Source organism: Sapajus apella, unplaced genomic scaffold, assembly GCF_009761245.1.
Source record: "Sapajus apella isolate SASKATOON/1434 unplaced genomic scaffold, GSC_monkey_1.0 scaffold6, whole genome shotgun sequence".
Classification (NCBI taxonomy): domain Eukaryota; kingdom Metazoa; phylum Chordata; class Mammalia; order Primates; family Cebidae; genus Sapajus; species Sapajus apella.
This window is the reverse complement of record NW_022436946.1, coordinates 43398748-43417614: the sequence shown is the minus strand read 5'-3', so window position 1 is coordinate 43417614 and position 18867 is coordinate 43398748. Positions and strand designations below refer to the sequence as shown.

General features: G+C 45.7%; 1 protein-coding gene across 3 annotated transcripts in view; it reads right to left on the bottom strand.

Moving 5' to 3' along the window:
- ATG5 (autophagy related 5) overlaps nucleotides 1–18867 on the bottom strand; it is a 179585-nt gene that overhangs the window by 25447 nt on the left and 135271 nt on the right. For all 3 annotated transcript variants that reach the window (XR_004267922.1, XR_004267923.1, XM_032275141.1), the window contains one exon: nucleotides 9173–9299. Coding sequence is in view for 1 of the 3 variants with exons in the window: in XM_032275141.1 (XP_032131032.1) it covers nucleotides 9202–9299 (98 nt within the window). In the remaining 2 variants the exon portion in view is untranslated. The remainder of the gene's footprint in view (nucleotides 1–9172; nucleotides 9300–18867) is intronic.

Sequence of the window (18867 nt, the reverse complement as noted above, 5' to 3'; positions counted from 1 at the left end):
GGAAATAACTAACTTCCTTTCGATTTTATAGGCTCATAGGTGGAAGGGACTTGCCTTGTCTCAGATGAGACTTTGGACTTTTGAGTTAATGCTGAAATGAGTTAAGACTTTGGGGTACTGTTGGGAAGGCATCACTGGTTTTAAAATGTGAGAACATGAGACTTGGGAGGGGCCAGGAGCAGAATGATATGGTTCGGCTGTGTCCCCACCCAGATGTCATCTTGAATTGTAGTTTCCATAATTCCCAGGTATTGTGGGAGGGATCCGGTGGGAGATAATTGAATCATGGGGGTGGTTTCCCCCATACTGTTCTTGTAGTAATGAATAGGTCTCATGAGGGCTCATGGTTTTATAAGGGGCTTCCCCTTTGGCTTGACTCTCATTGTCTCTTATCTGCCGCCACATAAGACGTGCTTTTTGTCTTCCGCCATGATTGTGAGGCCTCCCCAGCCACGTGGAACAGTGAGTCCATTAAGCCTCTTTTTCTTCATAAATTACCCAGTCTCAGGTATGTCTTTATCAGCAGCGTGAAAACAGGCTAATACAGGTTGCTTCCATCTTTTGGCTGTTGTGAATAATGCTTCCATGATCAATGGTGTACAAGAGTCTGTCCGAGTCTCTGCTGTCAATTCTTTTGGACATACATGTGGGGCTGGAATTGCTGGGTCACATGGCAGTTCTCTGTTTAACCTTTTAAGAAAGTGCCAGACAGTGTAATCATGTTTTGAAGAACCTGCTGAGCTGTTAGTCAACCTTCTTGGGTGGAGATGGTTGGATGTTTGAGATAGGAGTAGAGCTGAATACTGGCTGCAGCTTAAATCAGGCCAAAGGACCCGAAAAAAAGCATGGTTAGACCTCAGGCATTCTTCTGCCCGCAGCGCTGCCAGGCCGCTCTGGGAACTTTCCTTGTCACAATTATTGTTAGGTGGACACAAACCAGAAAATCATTTGACAAACAGAATTACTCACTATTATCCCTGACCAAGCCAGCATAACAAGCTATCACCCAGGAAAGAGAAATAGTTTCATTAGACTGAACTCTTGCTTAATAGCAATCACTTATTTTTTTTAAATTACAGAATATATCATATAAACAAAAAGAATACCTAAGCATAGATTTAATAACAAAAAATTAATGCCACCAAATCCACCACTCAGCTTAAGAAATAGACCTTTACAACATGTTTGAAGGTGTTTACCCCTTTCTGATCACCTTTCCCTTCCCTACCTCACATGTAAGCACTATCCTCAATTTCGTCTATTATACTATTATTTTCCTTTTCTTCTTTCTTTTTTTTTTGAGACAGAGTCTCGAATTGTCACCCAGGCTGGAGTGCAGTCGCATGATCTCGGCTCACTGCCACCTCCGCCTCCCAGGTTCAAGCGATTCTCCTGCCTCAGCTTCCCAAGTAGCTGGGATTACAGGCATGCGCCACCACGCCCGGCTAACTTTTGTATTTTTAGTAGAGGGGGGTTTTGCCATGTTGCCCAGGCTGGTCTTGAACTACCAACCTCAGGTGATCCGCCCGGCTCGGCCTCCCAAAGTGCTGGGATTACAGGCGTGAGCCACTGCGCCCAGCCACTCCTTTGTTTTCTTTATAGCTATATCATATATATGTATGCTGCAGTAGTATATTGTCTAATTTTGCATGTTTTAGTAAAATCATCTGGTATGTGTTTTTCTGTGACCTGCCTTTTCATGCATCATTATACTTTGGAGATCCATACTGAACTGTGTAGCTGTAATGCCTTCATTTTCACTGCTGCGCTGTGGGTTCCATTTTATGCATATTCTAAATGTATTGACCTATTCTACTAAAGATGGGCCATTTCAGTGTGTTTCCTAAGAGTTCTTTTGTTTGTTTGTTTGTTCAAGGATCTCCACTGGCTTTGTGATTCTAGAATCTGGCAACACTTCATTCCACAAAATAGAATGTGTTTCCCTATGAGTTCATTCTAATCAGGGTTTTTCTCTCACAGTAATCGACACTAAATAGTTTTAATTGCCTGTCTCCCTACATGTGCAGGTTGTGCTTCCAGATTGTGAGCAAGAGGGGAACAGGTACGAAGTGTCTTTTCTTTTGTTGGATTAAGGAGCCTGAAGTGATCCTACCACATCCCGGGCCACTTGTTCTTAGCACCACCTAAGGGACCAAGCAGCCATGTCTCTGCCTCTGTCCGGCACTCCCGTCAGAGCTGATTGGACCAGAGGCAGATGGATACTTGACTCAAGGTGGACCAATCAGATGCACTATCTTGAGGATTTTAAACTCCAAAAAGAATCACCTGTTTCTTTGTGCTTGACCCTGTAAAAGTGGAAATTTGGGCCTCTGGCTCTTATGCTGTATATGGAGGGGAAGAAGAGGATGGGGTTAAGGGGGTTGCTGGTATATGAATGAGAGGACTGAATAGGATGGATAGATTTTTTAAAAAAGCAGGTGTGGAGAAAAAGCCCGAAAAGCCTTCCAGGCCTCCTTTCACCCTTGGTCCCAGGAGAGCCACCTGCTGGGTCTCTTATAATTGACCTTTCTGGCTTCAAGTAATTTCAGTTGTTTTGTATTACTTATAATCAAAGACCCTCACTTATCTGTTCAATTTTCTTCTTCCCACGCATTCAGAAGAAATGCAGAGCTGTCCAAGGACACCTATTAACCCAAGAATGAGTTAAATTCTTTCCCTAACTGACTAGAGAGAGGAGATTCTCCATTTCCAGAGACCTTTCGCTTCAGGGAGTTAAACAATGGAGTAGATACTTAGCTGTTTGGAGCTGCTAACAGCAGCTTTATGTCACCTGGGTATAAGGCAACTATGCTTGTTTTATCTCATGGAGTTATTTTGACCAGCTCTTAGAAACGACTGAATTTTGCTCTTAACTTCCTACAAAAATGCATGATAAAGATAACTCCCCATTATCCTCAGGTGACTGGGAGGGTAACCATGAATAAATGAATTTTACCGATAATCCCCAACCCTTATCTCAACTCTTATCTTGGCCAATAGCTTCCTCTTTGGCCTTTTACCAGAGCTGTTGACAAGAGGCAAATGGACTGTGACAAGCAGAGTTTTTATCTCCTTTTACTTCCCTTCCACACCTCCAGTAGAGAAGGCTAATGAGCAATGACAAGGAAGAAAAGACAGGTGGCAGGAGGGCAAAGAGAAGAGACAGAAGCCTGGATGCTTGAGCACTAGCTAAATAGCTCTGGGAGTTGGAGGAAGATGGAGGGCTCTGAGAACATACATCACTGAAAGATAGGGAAGAGAAACGGGACGCCAAAGCGTGACAATGCCTTGTGGCCTTGCTCCACATTTCACAGCACCCTTTTCCAAAGTTCAGATCCCTGCATTTAGGAGACGACATACCCCTTCCAGGTTCCTGAGGTTCTGAAGATGAGGCCCTTGTTAAATGGAAGGAAAGTGCACTTTCCTCCTAAGTTTGGTTTTGCTTAACTCTTTCATCAGCACGTGCAGCCCCTCATGGCAGTGGATTTTTTATTCTAGCCTCTGCCAAGTGGTGAAGCCAGCCCCAAATGCCCTATCACATTTTTTTTTTTTTTTTGAGACAGAGTCTCATTCTGTTGCCCAGGCTGGAGTACAGTGGTGTGATCTCGGCTCACTGCAACCTCCACCTCCCATGTTCTAGCGATTCTCCTGCCTCAGCCTCCCAAGTGGCTGGGACTACAGGCGTGCACAACCATGCCTGGCTAATTTGGTTTTATTTTTTATTTTGTAATTTTAGTAGAGACGGGATTTCGCTGTATTGGCAGGCTGGTCTCAAGCTCCTGATCTCAGGTAAACCACCTGCCTCAGCCTCCCAAAGTGCTGGGATTACAGGCGTGAGCCACCACACCTGGCCCCCATCTCACTTTAGAGAGTAGCCATTCAGCTTTGAAGTGTACCTTGTGGTGAGCTGTCTTCTGCCTCCCCTTTTTGCGCTGGGAACTACTGTATGGCCACAAAGATGAGTGCAGAGCTGGGGATGACTGCCCGGCCGTGCCATCTTTGGAAGAAGGAGAAAATTCAGTTGCCTAAACTATAGCCAACTGAATCGGATAATCCTTTGTTGAGCTTTTTCAAATTTAGCATTTCAAACATGCTCTCAGAAACTGTTAGGTATGCACTGCTGAGATCTTGAATTTGGAGGGTAACAGCAGAACATAAGCTCACAAGCAGAGGAAGACAATGGTGCCTCATTATTCATGGAAACATACTGTTGCTGTGCTTTGGTTCAAGCTTTTGATGAACAGAAAATGTGCTCTGAACTTATTTTCCTTTTTGTGAAATCCTGACACAGCATTTCTGGTTTCAAAGGAAGTTGTATAAAAAGACCAACAGAAACCCCACAAAATGAGACCACCTTAAAATCGAGTTTACTGGCTAAATGGGATTAAGCTAGAGTTGTGTTTGAAAAAGAGCCCGAAAAAAAACAAGTCTTTGCTGCATGGTGCCCACTTCTATCTAAACCGCTCTGAAGTCCAGATGCAAGCTGTCACTGGAGCATCTCTGGAGAGAGCGTGGGAAGTTAAAAGTCAGTGTTTTTGATTAATTAATAATCATCCTCAGCTGTGTTGGCAAATGATAAAAACAAATTGTCTGCCTTTAAAGTAAGGGTGGAAGATGTGTGCTTACCCAGAACCGAAGGGGAAGGAGGAACAGCCCTGTTGGCCTAGTCTGCCCTTGACTGGTCTGGTGGTAGTTGAACAAAGACGATGTTGTATGCCTCTTGCCCTATAAAATCCTGATTAGGACAGAACAATCATAGCTTGGGCAGTCAGTCAGGGAGGGAGGCAAAGGAAGCCAGTGTCTAAGGAATAGCCCAAAGGACTATTTTATGGCTACCAGGTTGTCTTCAAGAACAAGTCAACCGAGCATTTGCAGGAATAACTGTTTCTCTGTTTGTCATTGTGAAAGTCATTTGAGCTGGAGCCAACAGGCTATAGCTGTTGTGTGTGTGTGTGTGTGTGTGTGTGTACTGGGAAAAAGTGAAGTTTTACTGGTGGTTTAGAGGAGAAATGAGCAGACTCCTTGTCTTTTTAAAATTTGCCACCAGTAAGCAAAACAATGACAAGGTCATTCTTTCCTGAAGACCCTGCAGCTGCTATTCAGTCCCATTTCTCTCCCTTCAGATCCTGTAGTTTTCAGCAATGTATCACAGTTATTCTACCTCTGCCCATGCAGCAACTCTTGCCTTTTTGACAGTACTTGGCATGGATGATTGGAATCAGCAGACACAGTACACATCTTCAATTGTGAAGGGAGGCTGGACCAATCAATGGGCCTGTGCTAGATGCTATGTTTATCCTGTTGCTCAAAGTTCTATAGTCCCCAGTGACTGTGACATTTGCCTCCTTTTCTTGTCTCTACCGTCAGAGCCACGGTGCAGGTGCTGATTAATTTTTGCCTATTCTACTCTCATGGTCTGAATAATCCTCTTCTACCTGCCTTTAATCCATCCCACACATTCAGTTCACCCTGATTCTATCCTGCCCCAGCCTCCAAACTCTCTGGGGCCCTTCATTCTTTGCCAAGTAACCCTATGATTCAATAGCCCTCACACCGTGGCCCCAGAAGATGTTTTCACCCTAACTCATGCTATCCCTTATGTATCCAATGTCCCACAGCCTGTGCAATCGAGCAGCACACTGCCTAACTTGCTCTTATTTTCCTACCTTCATCCCTCAGTAAGACCCTACTCAGACTTCAAGGTTTATGTCAAATACCAATTATTCTGTGAAGTTTTTTATTTCACCAGTTGGATATGATTTCCTTTCTTTTGACTTTTTTTTTGAGACAGGGTCTCACTCTGTCACCCAGGCTGTGCAATCATGGCTCACTGCAGCCTTGGCTTCCAGGTTCAAGTGATCCTCCCACCTCAGGTTCCCAAGTAGCTGGTACTATAGGTGTGTGCTACCATGCCCAGCCAATTTTTAATTTTTGTAGAGATGGGGTCTTGCTATGTCACCGAGGCTGGTCTCAAACTCCTGGGCTCAAGCAATCTGCCCACCTTGGCCTCGTAAAGCGCTAGGAATGAGCCACCTTGCCCAGCTCCCTTCTTTTGATTTTTACTCAGGTTCTGTTCTGCCCTTTGTATTAGGCTCTTTATGTGCTGGTCTAACTACCTGATTAGAAGCCCCTGAGGGCAGGAAGGTCAACATTCACCTTTGCTTGCTGCTATATCATATTCAGAGTGAACCAGGCAGCCAGCCCCTTCTGCTAGGAGTCTGCAGGATAGCAGTCCATACTAGCGTAGCTGCAGCCCCTTATCTGAGACCCTGGTACCAGAATCAACATGGAAAAACCCAAAACTTCAACACAATTAAATATTTACCTATGTTCCTTTTCTGCTATATTGCAAATTACCAGCAACTTACTGGCTTCATATAATACCCACTTATTAGTTCACAGCTCTTTAAGTGACAAGTCTGAAACTGTATGGCTGGGTCCTCTGCTTAGGGCATCACAAGGTTGAAATCTAGGTGTTGGCCTCACTGAGCTCTTATCTGGAGGTGACGAGAAAATAATCCACTTTGAGCTTTTTCCTGTTGATACAATTCAGCTCTCTGTGGTCATAAGACTAAAGTCCTCATTATCATGGAATCAGGCCCATTGGGATCATCTTTCTTTCTTAAGGTCACCCATGTCATAAAACAGCACCTAATCATGGGAATAAAATCCATGGTATTTCTAGGGTGTATACACAAAGGGGGATGCAGGAAACCCTGGGTCCATCTTAGAATCCTGCCCACCACATAGCTTTAAATATAAATGTGAGGCACTGGTGAGCTGAGGACAAATCTACTTTTAAACAAATGGTAGCTGGGGAGGCCACTGTGTTCTTTAATGAGTCTAGAAAGATGTCCAAGAGAAGGGAAAGCTTAGGAGTTCTTGGAAAGTTGGGAGGGTCCTGGAATTTCTGAAGGTGACTTGACGGTATGGAAGGGTGAGTTTTCCCAGTGAAAAAATGGTGATGAGGAAGGGGGTTCAGGGAGTGGATGAGAAGTGCAGGGAGTAGAGGGGAGTGATGACACTGAAGGAACCAGAGACTGGCAAGGGTAGCAGAGCAGCAGGGAAGGAGACTCAGCTGGAAGCCCCGCGTCAGGGCTGTCATTCTGATCGGCAGTGTGGGGAAGGTGCTGGCATGGCTGAGGCCCTCAGCAGAGGGGGCCACCTCAGTGGACGTGCTGGAGTGAGTGGGGGATCCTGCTGCGATGCGTCTACAGGAGGATGGCAGGAGCTGTGCGGCCTGCAGGAAGTCCACAAGGTGGCGTGGAGGGAGAATGAGGAAGGCAGGGGCTTTGGCTGCCGGGCCACAGTGAGGGTGAGATTCCCCAGAAGAATGTATTGCCAAGACCTCTTGGCTATTGATAAACCAGGAAACATTTTCCAAGAGACCACAGAGCCCAAGGCGGAGCCAAGTGCTAGCCCAGGGGGCAAGAAGTTAGCTGCTGACTCACCCTGTGACTACAGACACCTTACTTGGCCTCTCACTGCCTTTGTTTCCTGATCTATAAAATGGAGACTAACAATAACTCTACCACTGCTCAGTCTAATTAGCGCATAGAAAACACTTTGCAGTCACTGGCTGCCAGGAATATGCCTCTTCCTTTTCCAGGGCTCTGCACTGTGGCTTCACCTGTAACCTGAATTAACCATTCGCTGCTGGGGAAGAACACAACACAGGTGCAGAGTAGCCTGTGTGGCCCATCCCTCGGTCAGGCTTGTTCAGAGATCCCTTCCCGAGCTGAGCCCTGGGCCTCAGGAGATTCACATCTAAACTGTGTGTAAATCAAACAGCAATTCTTGTTTAGGAGACCCCTTTGTGCGACATAATCTCCTGCTAGATTCCTTCCTGGAGGAACTTTTTTGAGGCTTCCAGGTGAGGAAGTTTCCCCAAGTCACATGTAATTCACCATTCACTTTCATCCCATCATCATTTTGTTAGACAAAGCCCAGTGTCACTGTTGAAAACTTAACCAAATGGTAAGGCTACTTTTATAGCTTTGAAACAAGAGCCAAGCATTTGCTCCCATCCCAAAGATCCCATAGATGTACTTTGGGTGATGGTTGTAGGAATCTGTAGGCAGGTGTAAGTGCATCTCCTGCCTGGGCCTGGATCAAGTCTAAAAACTCTCAAGACAATATTGGGCAGCTGTTGACGTGTCCTAGAACTTTCCAGCTCTCCGCAAGGTGTTTAGAAAGGTGGGCTACTTTGTCAAGCACTTAAGAAGTGAGCAGTGATTTGAACTGAGGAGACGCTCAAAGGGAAGGGATTTGATGCCAGCTTCCACATTCCAGCAGAAGCCAGGACAAACCCTGGCAGAGAAGTGATGTAGCCCAGGCTGCCTTACGACGCATCAAACCTCTGAGAGCAGTCACAGCCAACCCCAGGCTTTTGTTCCAACCTCATGAGGACAGTGTCAGGAGCTCCTTGCATCCTGACCTGGAAGGTCCTTCTATGCCAGGACACGTCTTGTGACCTGAAGGTGCTCCACTAATGAACCAGCAATGTCTAGGGACTGACTGGATCTTCTCCATGTGGGATTCTGGAACACAGGCCACGCAGTTGGGCAGCAGGGTAGAGTACAGTGTGGGGCTGCTCTTTGTGGGTCCACCTTCCCCCAACTCCCAGGAGAGAGGCAGGGCCTGCAGGGCTATTCTGGGAGGTGGTGATGGGCTGAGGATGGGCCATGGAGCCCTGTAATCACTCTCAGGGTGGCCTGGAGCAGGCTGAGAGTCTTCTGGAGTTTCCAGGTGAGGAGGTTTGTCTTTATCCAGAGCCCAAGGACTCTTGCAGTCTCTCTGCTCAACCTGGGAGGCCCTTTCAGAATTTTTCTAGAACTGAGCAGAGTCTAGCTATATCTTCACCTCTGGGTGGCTTTGCCCACAGTGATTCTTGGTACCTATCTTTGTGTTCCTAAACATACCACCCTGGCCTCTAGAACTCTATGAGGCCCCTGCTTTGTGAGCCGCAGCAATTTACCAATTTGCTTAATTCCAGGGTGGCTTTATAGGGAGGAATACTCCCACCAACTCCACCACTAAGGGGCCATGAGACTTTGGGCCAGTCATAGCACTGTTTGGGACCTCAATTTCCTCATCAGGAGAATGAGGAAACTGGGCTAGATGACCTCTAATGTGCATTTGGGCTCCAACATCTGCTCATCTATGATCTTACCATTCTGAGGCTTCCCTGGAGAGCTTCAGTTATTCACTCAACAAATGCATATTCAGCAACTTCTGTGCTAGGTCCTGGGGAGGCACCATGAATGAGATGTGGTCACTGTCCTCAAGGAGTTCACAATCTAGTAAAAATTCAAATTAAGAAAAAAAGACATATATAACTGTTAAACAGTGTGACATCAGTGGAGTAAGCTGGGACAGTCGTAGGGCCACTTCACTGTTTCCTGATTCTAGGGATCACTTCTCTTCATTGCCTGATGGCCAGTGTCTTGGAAACTGCTGTTTCACATATTTTGTCTGCGGGGTGTGTGTGTGTGTGTGTGTGTGTGTGTGTGTGTGTGTGTGTGTGTGTTTTGCATATTTTGTCTGGTGTGTGTGTTTGTGTGTGTGTATGTGTGTGTGGGGGGGGTGTTGTTTCAGGCAGGAAGGTAAATTTAGTCTCCATGGCTTCATATTGGCTAGCAGCAGAAGTTCCAGCGAACATTTTATTTTTTAAAACAGTGTCAGGCCGGGCGCGGTGGCTCAAGCCTGTAATCCCAGCACTGTGGGAGGCCGAGGCGGGTGGATCACGAGATCAAGAGATCGAGACCATCCTGGTCAACATGGTGAAACCCCATCTCCTCTAAAAATACAAAAAAAAAAATTAGCTGGGCATGGTGGCGTGTGCCTGTAATCCCAGCGACTCAGGAGGCTGGGGCAGGAGAATTGCCTGAACCCGGGAGGCGGAGGTTGCAGTGAGCCGAGATCGCGCCATTGCACTCCAGCCTGGGTAACAAGAGGGAAACTCCGTCTCAAAAAAAAAAAAAAACAGTATCTTGCTCTGTTGCCCAGGCTGGAACACAGTGTCACAAAACAGAGCTCACTGCAGCCCCAATTTCCTGGGCTCAAGAGATCCTCCCACCTCAGCCTCCTATGTAGCTGGGACTACAGGTGCATGCCTGTAGTCTTGGGGTCTTGCTATGTTGCCCAGCCTGGTCTCAAACCCCTGGGCTCAAGTGATCCTCCTGCCTCAGCCTCCCAAAGTGCTGGATTACAGGCATGAGCCACCATACCCCCATCAAACATTTTTTATCATACAATCTTATTTTTTAAATTGGGCCTGCATCCCCATCATATTTATATTTATTAATACATTTTATATGTGTAACTTGTGATACATATAACATTAATCATATTTATTACTATTAGTAATGATAGTAAAGCTTAATTTCCTTATTTTTTAGGTTGAAACACAGATAGAAATAGAAGTTAAGGTATTTTCTTCTTGCACACCAATGGATCATCAGTGTATCTACAAGTCTAAGGCCAAAGGACTCAGGAAGACCAGTTCTGTGAACTTTCAAAATTGGTTGGAAAAGGTATCTGAGATACTTGATATAGGTAACAGCATGCATTTTGTTCTCAAATCAGACACAGGAGATTGGTACATTTGGCTGATACCAAATAAAGCTGAGCTTCTACAAAAAGAGTCCTTTAAAAATAGTGTTTGAAAAAAATGCATTCCTTGGTCCTGTTTAACAAAATGCCCACAATCTTTTCCCTTTACCTTGGTCATGCCTTATTTAACTGTCAAAACTGTCTGTAAATCTTAAAATGCATTCTCAGTGCTGTATGCTAGGCAACGTGGGAAAATGCCAAAAAAAAAAAAAAAACCTCCGAATACAAATGCCCATCCTGAGTTTAACTATCTTTGCTTTCCTGCCTGTGTCATGCGTGGGATGCACCCAGGGGCAGTGTCTTAGTCCATTTTGTGCTGTAACAGTAGAATACCACAGACTGGGTGATTTGCAATCAACAGAAATGTCTTGGCTCACAGTTCCAGAGGCTGGGAAGTCCAAGACTGAGGAGCTGGCACCTGGTGACTGCATCATCCCATAGCAAGAGAGCAAAAGGGTGACAGAGCAAGAGAGCGAGAGAGAGCTCGAGAGCAAGAGAGTAAAAGGGGGCCAAACACCCTTTTTATAACCAACCTACTCCTGCGATAATGGTATTAATCCATTCATTCTGCCCTCATGGCCTGATCATCTCTCATCAAGCCCCACCCTCTAACTCTGTTGCATTGAGGATTAAGTTTCCAACACATGTTTTCTGGGGGAACACAGTCAAACTCTTTCAGGTGGGCTTTAACCACCTGCACTTGAAGAGGAAAGGAGAGGGCACTGGATGAGGTCTGCACTTCCTTTCTGAGACTTGAGAAGATGTCAAGAGACCTGGCTCACTCCTTTCCTCAACCAGTCTGTTAAACGTGGCCCTTGAGCTTGACTCACAAACAGCAGCAGAAAATAAGCAAGGGAAAAACGTGCTGCAGAGCCCAAGTCAGCCTGCAGAGCTCAGGCTGGCAATCACTTTCACTCTGCTGTAGCAAGCACCCCCAGAGCTGCTGCCCAAGGGTCAATGCAGCAAACCCGCAGGAAGCGGAATGGTCAGCAGAAAGGGTAAAGGAAACCTATCCTTTGTCAGACAGGAGCTTTATTTCCACTCTGGTCCACAGCCTCAAAGGGCAGCTGCCTCACAGGGAGAGTGTTTGACCAAATCCGGTTTGCATGTTTGTAATCAGAACTCCATTTCTTGCTCTCTGAAACCGAGTGCTAGAAAGCTGTATTCCCAGCAGCCTTGACATCCCCCGTCCCCTTCTACTCTGACAGTCCAGGTTGTTCCAGCTGCCCTGGCTGATGTTTGACCCTCCAGGAACAGATGTGCGTTTAAGACACCCCAGGCCATCCTCCACTTGGACAACTTTGCAGACCTTCACATAAGAACAGATTGCACAAGCGACATGTGTGAGGCGGACGGAAGAAAAAGGGAAGAGCTCTTTCTGCTTATGACTGGGACCCTGTTATTCATCAAGTTCTCGTGTTTCAAGTGAGTGGATGAGGAGGACAAGTCATGTCAGCACTAGAAACCTCCCTGGCCTCGGTCATATGTGCCACCCCACCTCTTCCCCGCAGCCCCTGCCATTCCTTTACGAGGACCCTCCCCGTTTCTCGCTTTCACAGAGTAAAGCTGTTGTGAGTGGTGCATTGGGTCACACCCAGCTCACACTGTCCCAGAGAATCTGACACGAGGTCTGTGGTGATCTCTGTGGCCCTGGCCTCCATCTTCTGCCTTGCCCCTGCTTCCTGAGGTGGGCAGGAAGCAGGACTCGCGATGAGACCTAGGCTCTGGCATCTGGCACTGAGGGAGCTTCTATCTTGCCCCAGGGTTTCGGGGAAGGAATGCTGGTCACATGAAATCCAGGGGCAGCTATGTAATGTGGGAGACAGCGAGCACCATGTTCCCACACTGTAAGTCATGATGACACTGTTAAAAACGACGGGTGGGCGGGGGAAAGTGAAAGAAAAAGAATAAGGGGGAACAGAAACCAAAGTGAGACATGCAGAGGCATCAAGCAAGACTAACGGCCAAGGTATGAAGAGAGGCCAGGGGAAGGGGCGGCCTGGGAGGGAGTCAGGAAAAGGCAGACGAATCAGACTGGGTAGGAGGAAGGGAGTCAGGCCAACGAAAGGGTAAGAGGAAAGGAATCAGGCCACGAGATGTGAAGCGAAGACACGATCATTTGAGGAGATGTCAGAGTACATCAACACAGGGTATTGAAGGCCAGGGCCAAGAACACCTATGGGGCATCACCTTTGGAGCCCCCAGTACAGCATGGAGCAGCACCTGACAGTGAAATCTGTGTCTCTGTTTGCTGGAGGCCTAATTAAATTCAGATAGAAAGGGTCTGTGAGACTCTTAGAAGAAAAGAAAGAGGGATGGAAGCAGAGGGAAAAGACCAGAGAGACCCATCTGTGCAGTCACAGCTCTTCATGAGTTCATTACCAAGCAGGCTCTGCCTGTGGGCCTGTGGGTGATGCAAAAAATAAAAAATAAATAAATAAAATTTAAAAATAGGATCCCTGGCTTTGGGCCTCATAACGCCGGAGAAGGAATTGATGCACATACACGAAGCACCAAACAGCAGCAATTTTATTGAGACTGTTCAGAGGAACACAGTAACAGAATACTGACTGAATAAATAAATGAAGACCAAAGAAATGAAATGCAGAAAGGCTTTCTTGACCAAACCATATGTCATATTAAAAAATGCAGGAATTGGTCAGGTGTGGTGGCTCACACCTATAATCCCAGCACTTTGGGAGGCCAAGGCAGGTGGATCACCTGAGGTCAGGAGTTTGAGACCAGCCTAGCTAACACAGTGAAACCTTGTTCCTACAAAAAATACAAAAACTAGCTGGGCATGGTGGTGACCATCTGTACAATACCAGCTACTTGGGAGGCTGAGGCAGGAGAATCACTTAACCTGGGAGGCGGAGGTTGCAGTGAGCGTAGATTGTGCCATTGCACTCCAGCCTGGACAACAAACATGAAACTCCGTCAAAAAAAAAAAAAAAAAAAAAAAAAAAAAAAAGCAGGAGTTAAATAGTATTGGTCAAATTGGGTGAAAAATTCAAAAATGGACCAAGAAGGTACAATACCTGGGCTTGATTATAACATAGCACAGATTCTGAATAGAAGCAGAAACCAAGAATCACAGCTGCCAATTCCAGTTTTCTAAGTGAGTTGGATCTGCCTAGCCATGGTATTTAACACCTTTAAAAAAAATCAGAATCATATTTAATATTACAAGGAAAGACTGGTTAGATGGCCCTAGAGGAGGCCAGCTTGCTAGCACGGAAGCACGGCTTTCCTGAGGCTGTTGGTTTGGACAGAGACAGATGTTGGAAGACCGCTGGAGGGCAAAGATTAGGTGAGTAACTGAGATTGGCAGGAGGCCAGGTGGGAGAGGAGAGTGGTTGTATATGTGTGTCAAAGAGGCAAGGGCATTCAACTTTCAATTGAGAAAAATGAATAGGGGGCTGGGCATTGTGGTTCATGCCTGTAATCCCAACACTTTGGGAGGCTGAGGTGGGAGAATCTGTTGAGGCCAGAAGTTCAAGACCAGCCTGGGTAACATGGCGAGACCCCATCTCTAAAAATAAAAGCAAAAAATTCGCCAGGCATGGTGGCCTGTGCCTGTAGTCCTAGCTACTCTGGAGGCTGAGGTCGGAGGATTGCTCAGTCCCTCCTATTGCCACTATCCACTCTGTCTTTAAAAAGAAAATAAAGGTTGATAGTGAAGATGATGATTACAACAACTAACATTTATGGAGTGCAAACTGTGTGCCAGTTGATGTTCTAAGCACTTTACATATATTCATTTATATAATCTTCCCTAGCAGCCCAGGAGGTATTATCATTATCATTATTATTATTCTGAGACACTGTCTCACTCTGCTGCCCAGACTGGAGTAGAGTGGAACAAGCACAGCTCATTGCAACCTCAACCTCTCTGGCTCAAGCAAACCTCCTACCTCAGCCTCCCAAGTAGCTGAGACTAAAGTTGCTTGCCACTATGCCCAGCTAATTTTTTAATATTTTGTAGAGATGGGGGTCTCACTGTGCCATCCAGGATGGTCTTGAACTCCTGGACTCAAGTGATCCTCCTGCCTTGGCCTCCCAAAGTGCTGTGCTGTGATTACAGTTGTAAGTCACCATGCCTGGTCTATTATTATTATCATTATTGTTTGCCTTTTCTGGAGAAAAAAATCCAAGCAGAGAGAGATCAAACAACTACCCAGAAATTAGCCCAGGATTCTAACATTAAATTCCACAGCTCTCTCTGAAATCATGAAAAATTTAATGTCTCTTTCTTTAGCTGTAAACATCTGTTCTCTAACCTGCCTACATAAGGGACATTGCTGATGATAAAACCTTTGTGAAGAGGCTGACTGTGCTGTCATTATGAGGCTGCTGGCATTATTATTGAGGCAATGCTTTTGCCAGAAATACTAAATAGATGCTCACATTCTCATGTAATACCACAAAGACTTTAAGAAGTTTACAGAGGCTCATCAGCTAAAGAACCCTCCTATACGTTCACAATAGACAATAATGCCAAAGAAATCCTCTCTCAAAAGAAAGGTCTCTTTCTGGCACCCTCTTGCAATTCTTTTAAGGTTTGGGGCATGGCACACTTCTTTCTTATAAAATGGTTTCCCACTGAGAATAATAGCTGGGCTCTTGTCCTTACAAGAGCCTCTCCCACAAGGGCCAAACCAGAGGACCAAGCCATCTGAGATGGGGTTTTGAATCTGGGAGGCAGCAGATAGAGAAATAGATAGCGAATACATCTGTTTTCACAGAGCCTGTTGTTCTCTGTACTAACTGCTATAAAAATGACATGAAACTAGCCACACATTAGTTTTGGTTCTCGTGACTAAATCAAGGAATGGCATGATGGTGCTGTGTCATTAGAAATGAAACCAGTTCTTAAGCAAGAGAATAGGGCCAATATTTTAATAACCTGAACAATTTCATAGAAAAATCAAAGCTGAAACTTCTACACCCTAGCCCTGAACACCTGCTGCTTAAGTTGGTTCTGAACCAGTGAAACTTCTGTCTTGTCATGAAGACATGGGGAGGGCCCTGACTTGCCCAGCACTCAAGGTGGCTGGAGACATCTTTCCATCTGCTGCCTGCTAAGTGGAAACGGGGCTCAATCTTGGCTTCGACAGTGCTGACTGTATTTGGCACTTAAGAAAAGTCCCTCATATTTATTGTTTTTTGAAATATATAACCTCATATATTTTGATGCTTATGATGTATCCTCTAATATATGAATTTGACCTTCCATGAGGTATTATCATCCACATTTTTTCAGATGAAGAAATTGAGACTTAAAGACCTAAGTGACTTAGGTAAAAGCAGGCACAGCTGGGGTTCCAAACAAAAGTGTTCTTATCTGGATCTGCACTGCCTCGAATTTGGCCTGCATCACAATAATAATGACGTTGAGGTAGTAAATATTCACAGGTTGCCCCCCACACATCTGCTGCCCCCTTTCCTGCCACAGCGTCCAGCTTTTACCTGGAGGGAACCCCCTCCTGCGCACTGCCTTCCCTTTCTCTAGCAGGTGGATATAGCCAGCTCCAAGGGGCAGGTCCTCCTATGCTTAGGTCAATCAGAGTACCCATGATCTGACCAGGTGATTGGCTCAGGGGTGGGCACATGGGCTGATTCAGACCCATGAGGTCTGAGGACACGTTTACTCGTGCTTCCGGGAGAAAACTTCCTCAGTCCTCTGTTGTCATATGGCGGGGACAATCCCTCTTTTCTTGGCTGGTGTATTGGAGAACACAAAGTCCAAAATCCCTCAGCCACTTGTGCCATTAAGAGAAGTGCCAGCCTGAACATGAAGCCAGCACAGGGACGAGACCGCCCTTATGAACAAAACAGACCTGGCACTTGGATCGTGAAGAAGGTGTAAATTCCAGAGCAAGCTGTGGAGCTTTCAGGCTGTCAGCCAATGCAATCCCTTGGTTGACTTAAGCTGGTTTGCGTTTGATTTTCTGTCACGTGGAAATTCTTAACCAATGGGAACACTTGCTGGTGCCGCTCCCGGTAACATCTGATTGTCGCTTTGGTTTCTCAATCGATAGCATAAAACCCATTTGACCAAAACGACTAATCCTCCAAAATTCATCAGCATCTCTGGATCACAGTCGTCTCCGATGCCCACCTGACTTTCCGGACAGGACCCTCGTTTTTCTATTCCTGAGGTCTGGCTTCTTCCATTTTCTGCTCCAGCATAGCTCAGTCTAGGTCAGTTCTCCTTCAGGTTCCACCAGTGACAATGACAGCTGCAGTCTGCTGAGGAAACAGGGGCGCGGGCAGCCAGTTGCAGATGCTGGTATCAGCCTGACGAGAAAAACGGTGCCAAGAAAGGGTTTGGCCGCAATATATTTTTGTTTGTTTTTGAAACAGGGTTTCCCTCCGCCGCCCAGGCTGGCATGCAACAGCGTGATCAAGGCTCACTGCAGCCTTGACCTCCCGGGCTCCATTGATCCTCCTGCCTCAGCCTCCTGAGTGGCTGGGGCTACAGGCCTGCATCACCATACCCAGTTAATTTTTGTATTTTTTGGTAGAGATAGGGTCTCACCATGTTGCCCAGGCTGGTCTCAAACTCCAGGCAAGTAATGTCTGCCTTGGCCTCCCAAAGTGTTGGGATTACAGGTGTGCGCCACTGCGCCCAGCCTCACATAATATATAGTTAATAGAATGTAAAACCAGTTGGGGTAAAGTTCTTTGGAACACATGAGCCACATAACACTATTACCTCTCCAGCTCTTTATAGAATGCTTAATCCCAAAAGTTTTGGGACCACTCTGAAGACCTCTATTTGCTGTGGGTTGACTCTCACAGAGGTTCAGAGATTTGGCATCAGAGATTATAAAGTCACATGAGATTGAGAATCTGTAATAAAAACTGGTTTTTGCGATTCTACTCAATCTCAGTTTCTCTAGAAAAATTCTGTTATTTCCACTTCTGGCCAATATGACTAAGCACCGAGGTAGAAACACAGTCTAAAGTGTTGAAAGAGTCCTCTAACTACCCTCTATAGTCTGAGGTGAGAAAGAAAACATAATGAGTATGGCGGGCCAGATGTGTAAAGGAGGTCCCTCTTTCCCTGTCCATTTCCCCCATACTCAATCTATCAGCGAGGCCATTTTCCAAATGTGTCTTCACTCATCCATTTATCTCCACGTTTACTGAAATCATGTAACTGATTCACTCTGTAAATGTGTATGCTGAAGGTCTGCAGTGTCCCTGACATTTTCCTAGTGACTGGGAGAAGCAGACTCACCACGGAATGTGAGCTGCACATTCTAGGGACTCTTCTTGCTCGGACCAAGGTAAGTGCCTTCTTTCTGAATGCCCCTGCTTCCTCTCTTCCCGTCTTCTTCCATTTTCCACATTGTAGCCCAAAAGCTCTTTTCAAACCATCACTACTTCCTTGTTGAATGGCTTCCCATCAGTCCTTCAGTGAAACACCCTGCAGCCGCCTCAGCCCTGCTGGGCAGCCCGTGCCTCCTGCGTCTTTGGCCTTTTCTCACATCCCATGTTCATTCCTCACAGATCCTTAAGCATGTGCAAGGTTTTTTTTCTTTCTTTCTTTTCAGAGCTTTTAATCTGCTTTTATTTCTGCCTAAAACAGTAGCTTTCAAATTTGGGGGGGAGGCATAATTCCCATTAAGAAATACATCTTATATAATGAACCAGTAAATACATCAACACATACCTATACATAAAAGGAAAAAGTGTTTTATAATACTTCTGGTATTTTCTATTCCTTTTTTTTTTTTTAAAGCTAGTCATGACCCACTGACTGCAATTTGAAGACACTCCTTCCTCTGTTCTTTAAATGGCTGGTTCTTTCTCATCTTTCAGCTTTCTACCTAAATGTCAGCCACTTACGGGGGCTTTCTCCAACCACCTGATCTAAACCAGGTGCCTGACTGGGGTTAGTTTTATTTTCAGCCCCTTGTCCCCTCTCTTTAGGGAATGTAGCAGAGTTGTAATAAAATATTTCATCGCTGAGATTTGCTCTTTGTCTACTTCACAAACCACATAGATGGCTTTTGAAGGCAGGGACTTTATCTGCTTTGTTCCCCATGGTATATCCAGCTTGGGTTCAATAATTAGCATCAGAGTAGCATATAGATAAAGATTCATTGACCAACTGAGTTAGTGAGTGGGTATGTGATGCTAAGGCCTGGATTTAAAAAGAAGACTCCTCAGTAAAAGGAATAAGTCTCTTGGAGAAATGGCCAATTCTAAGGCTGGAACAAGAAATATACAAGTAATGCTAGA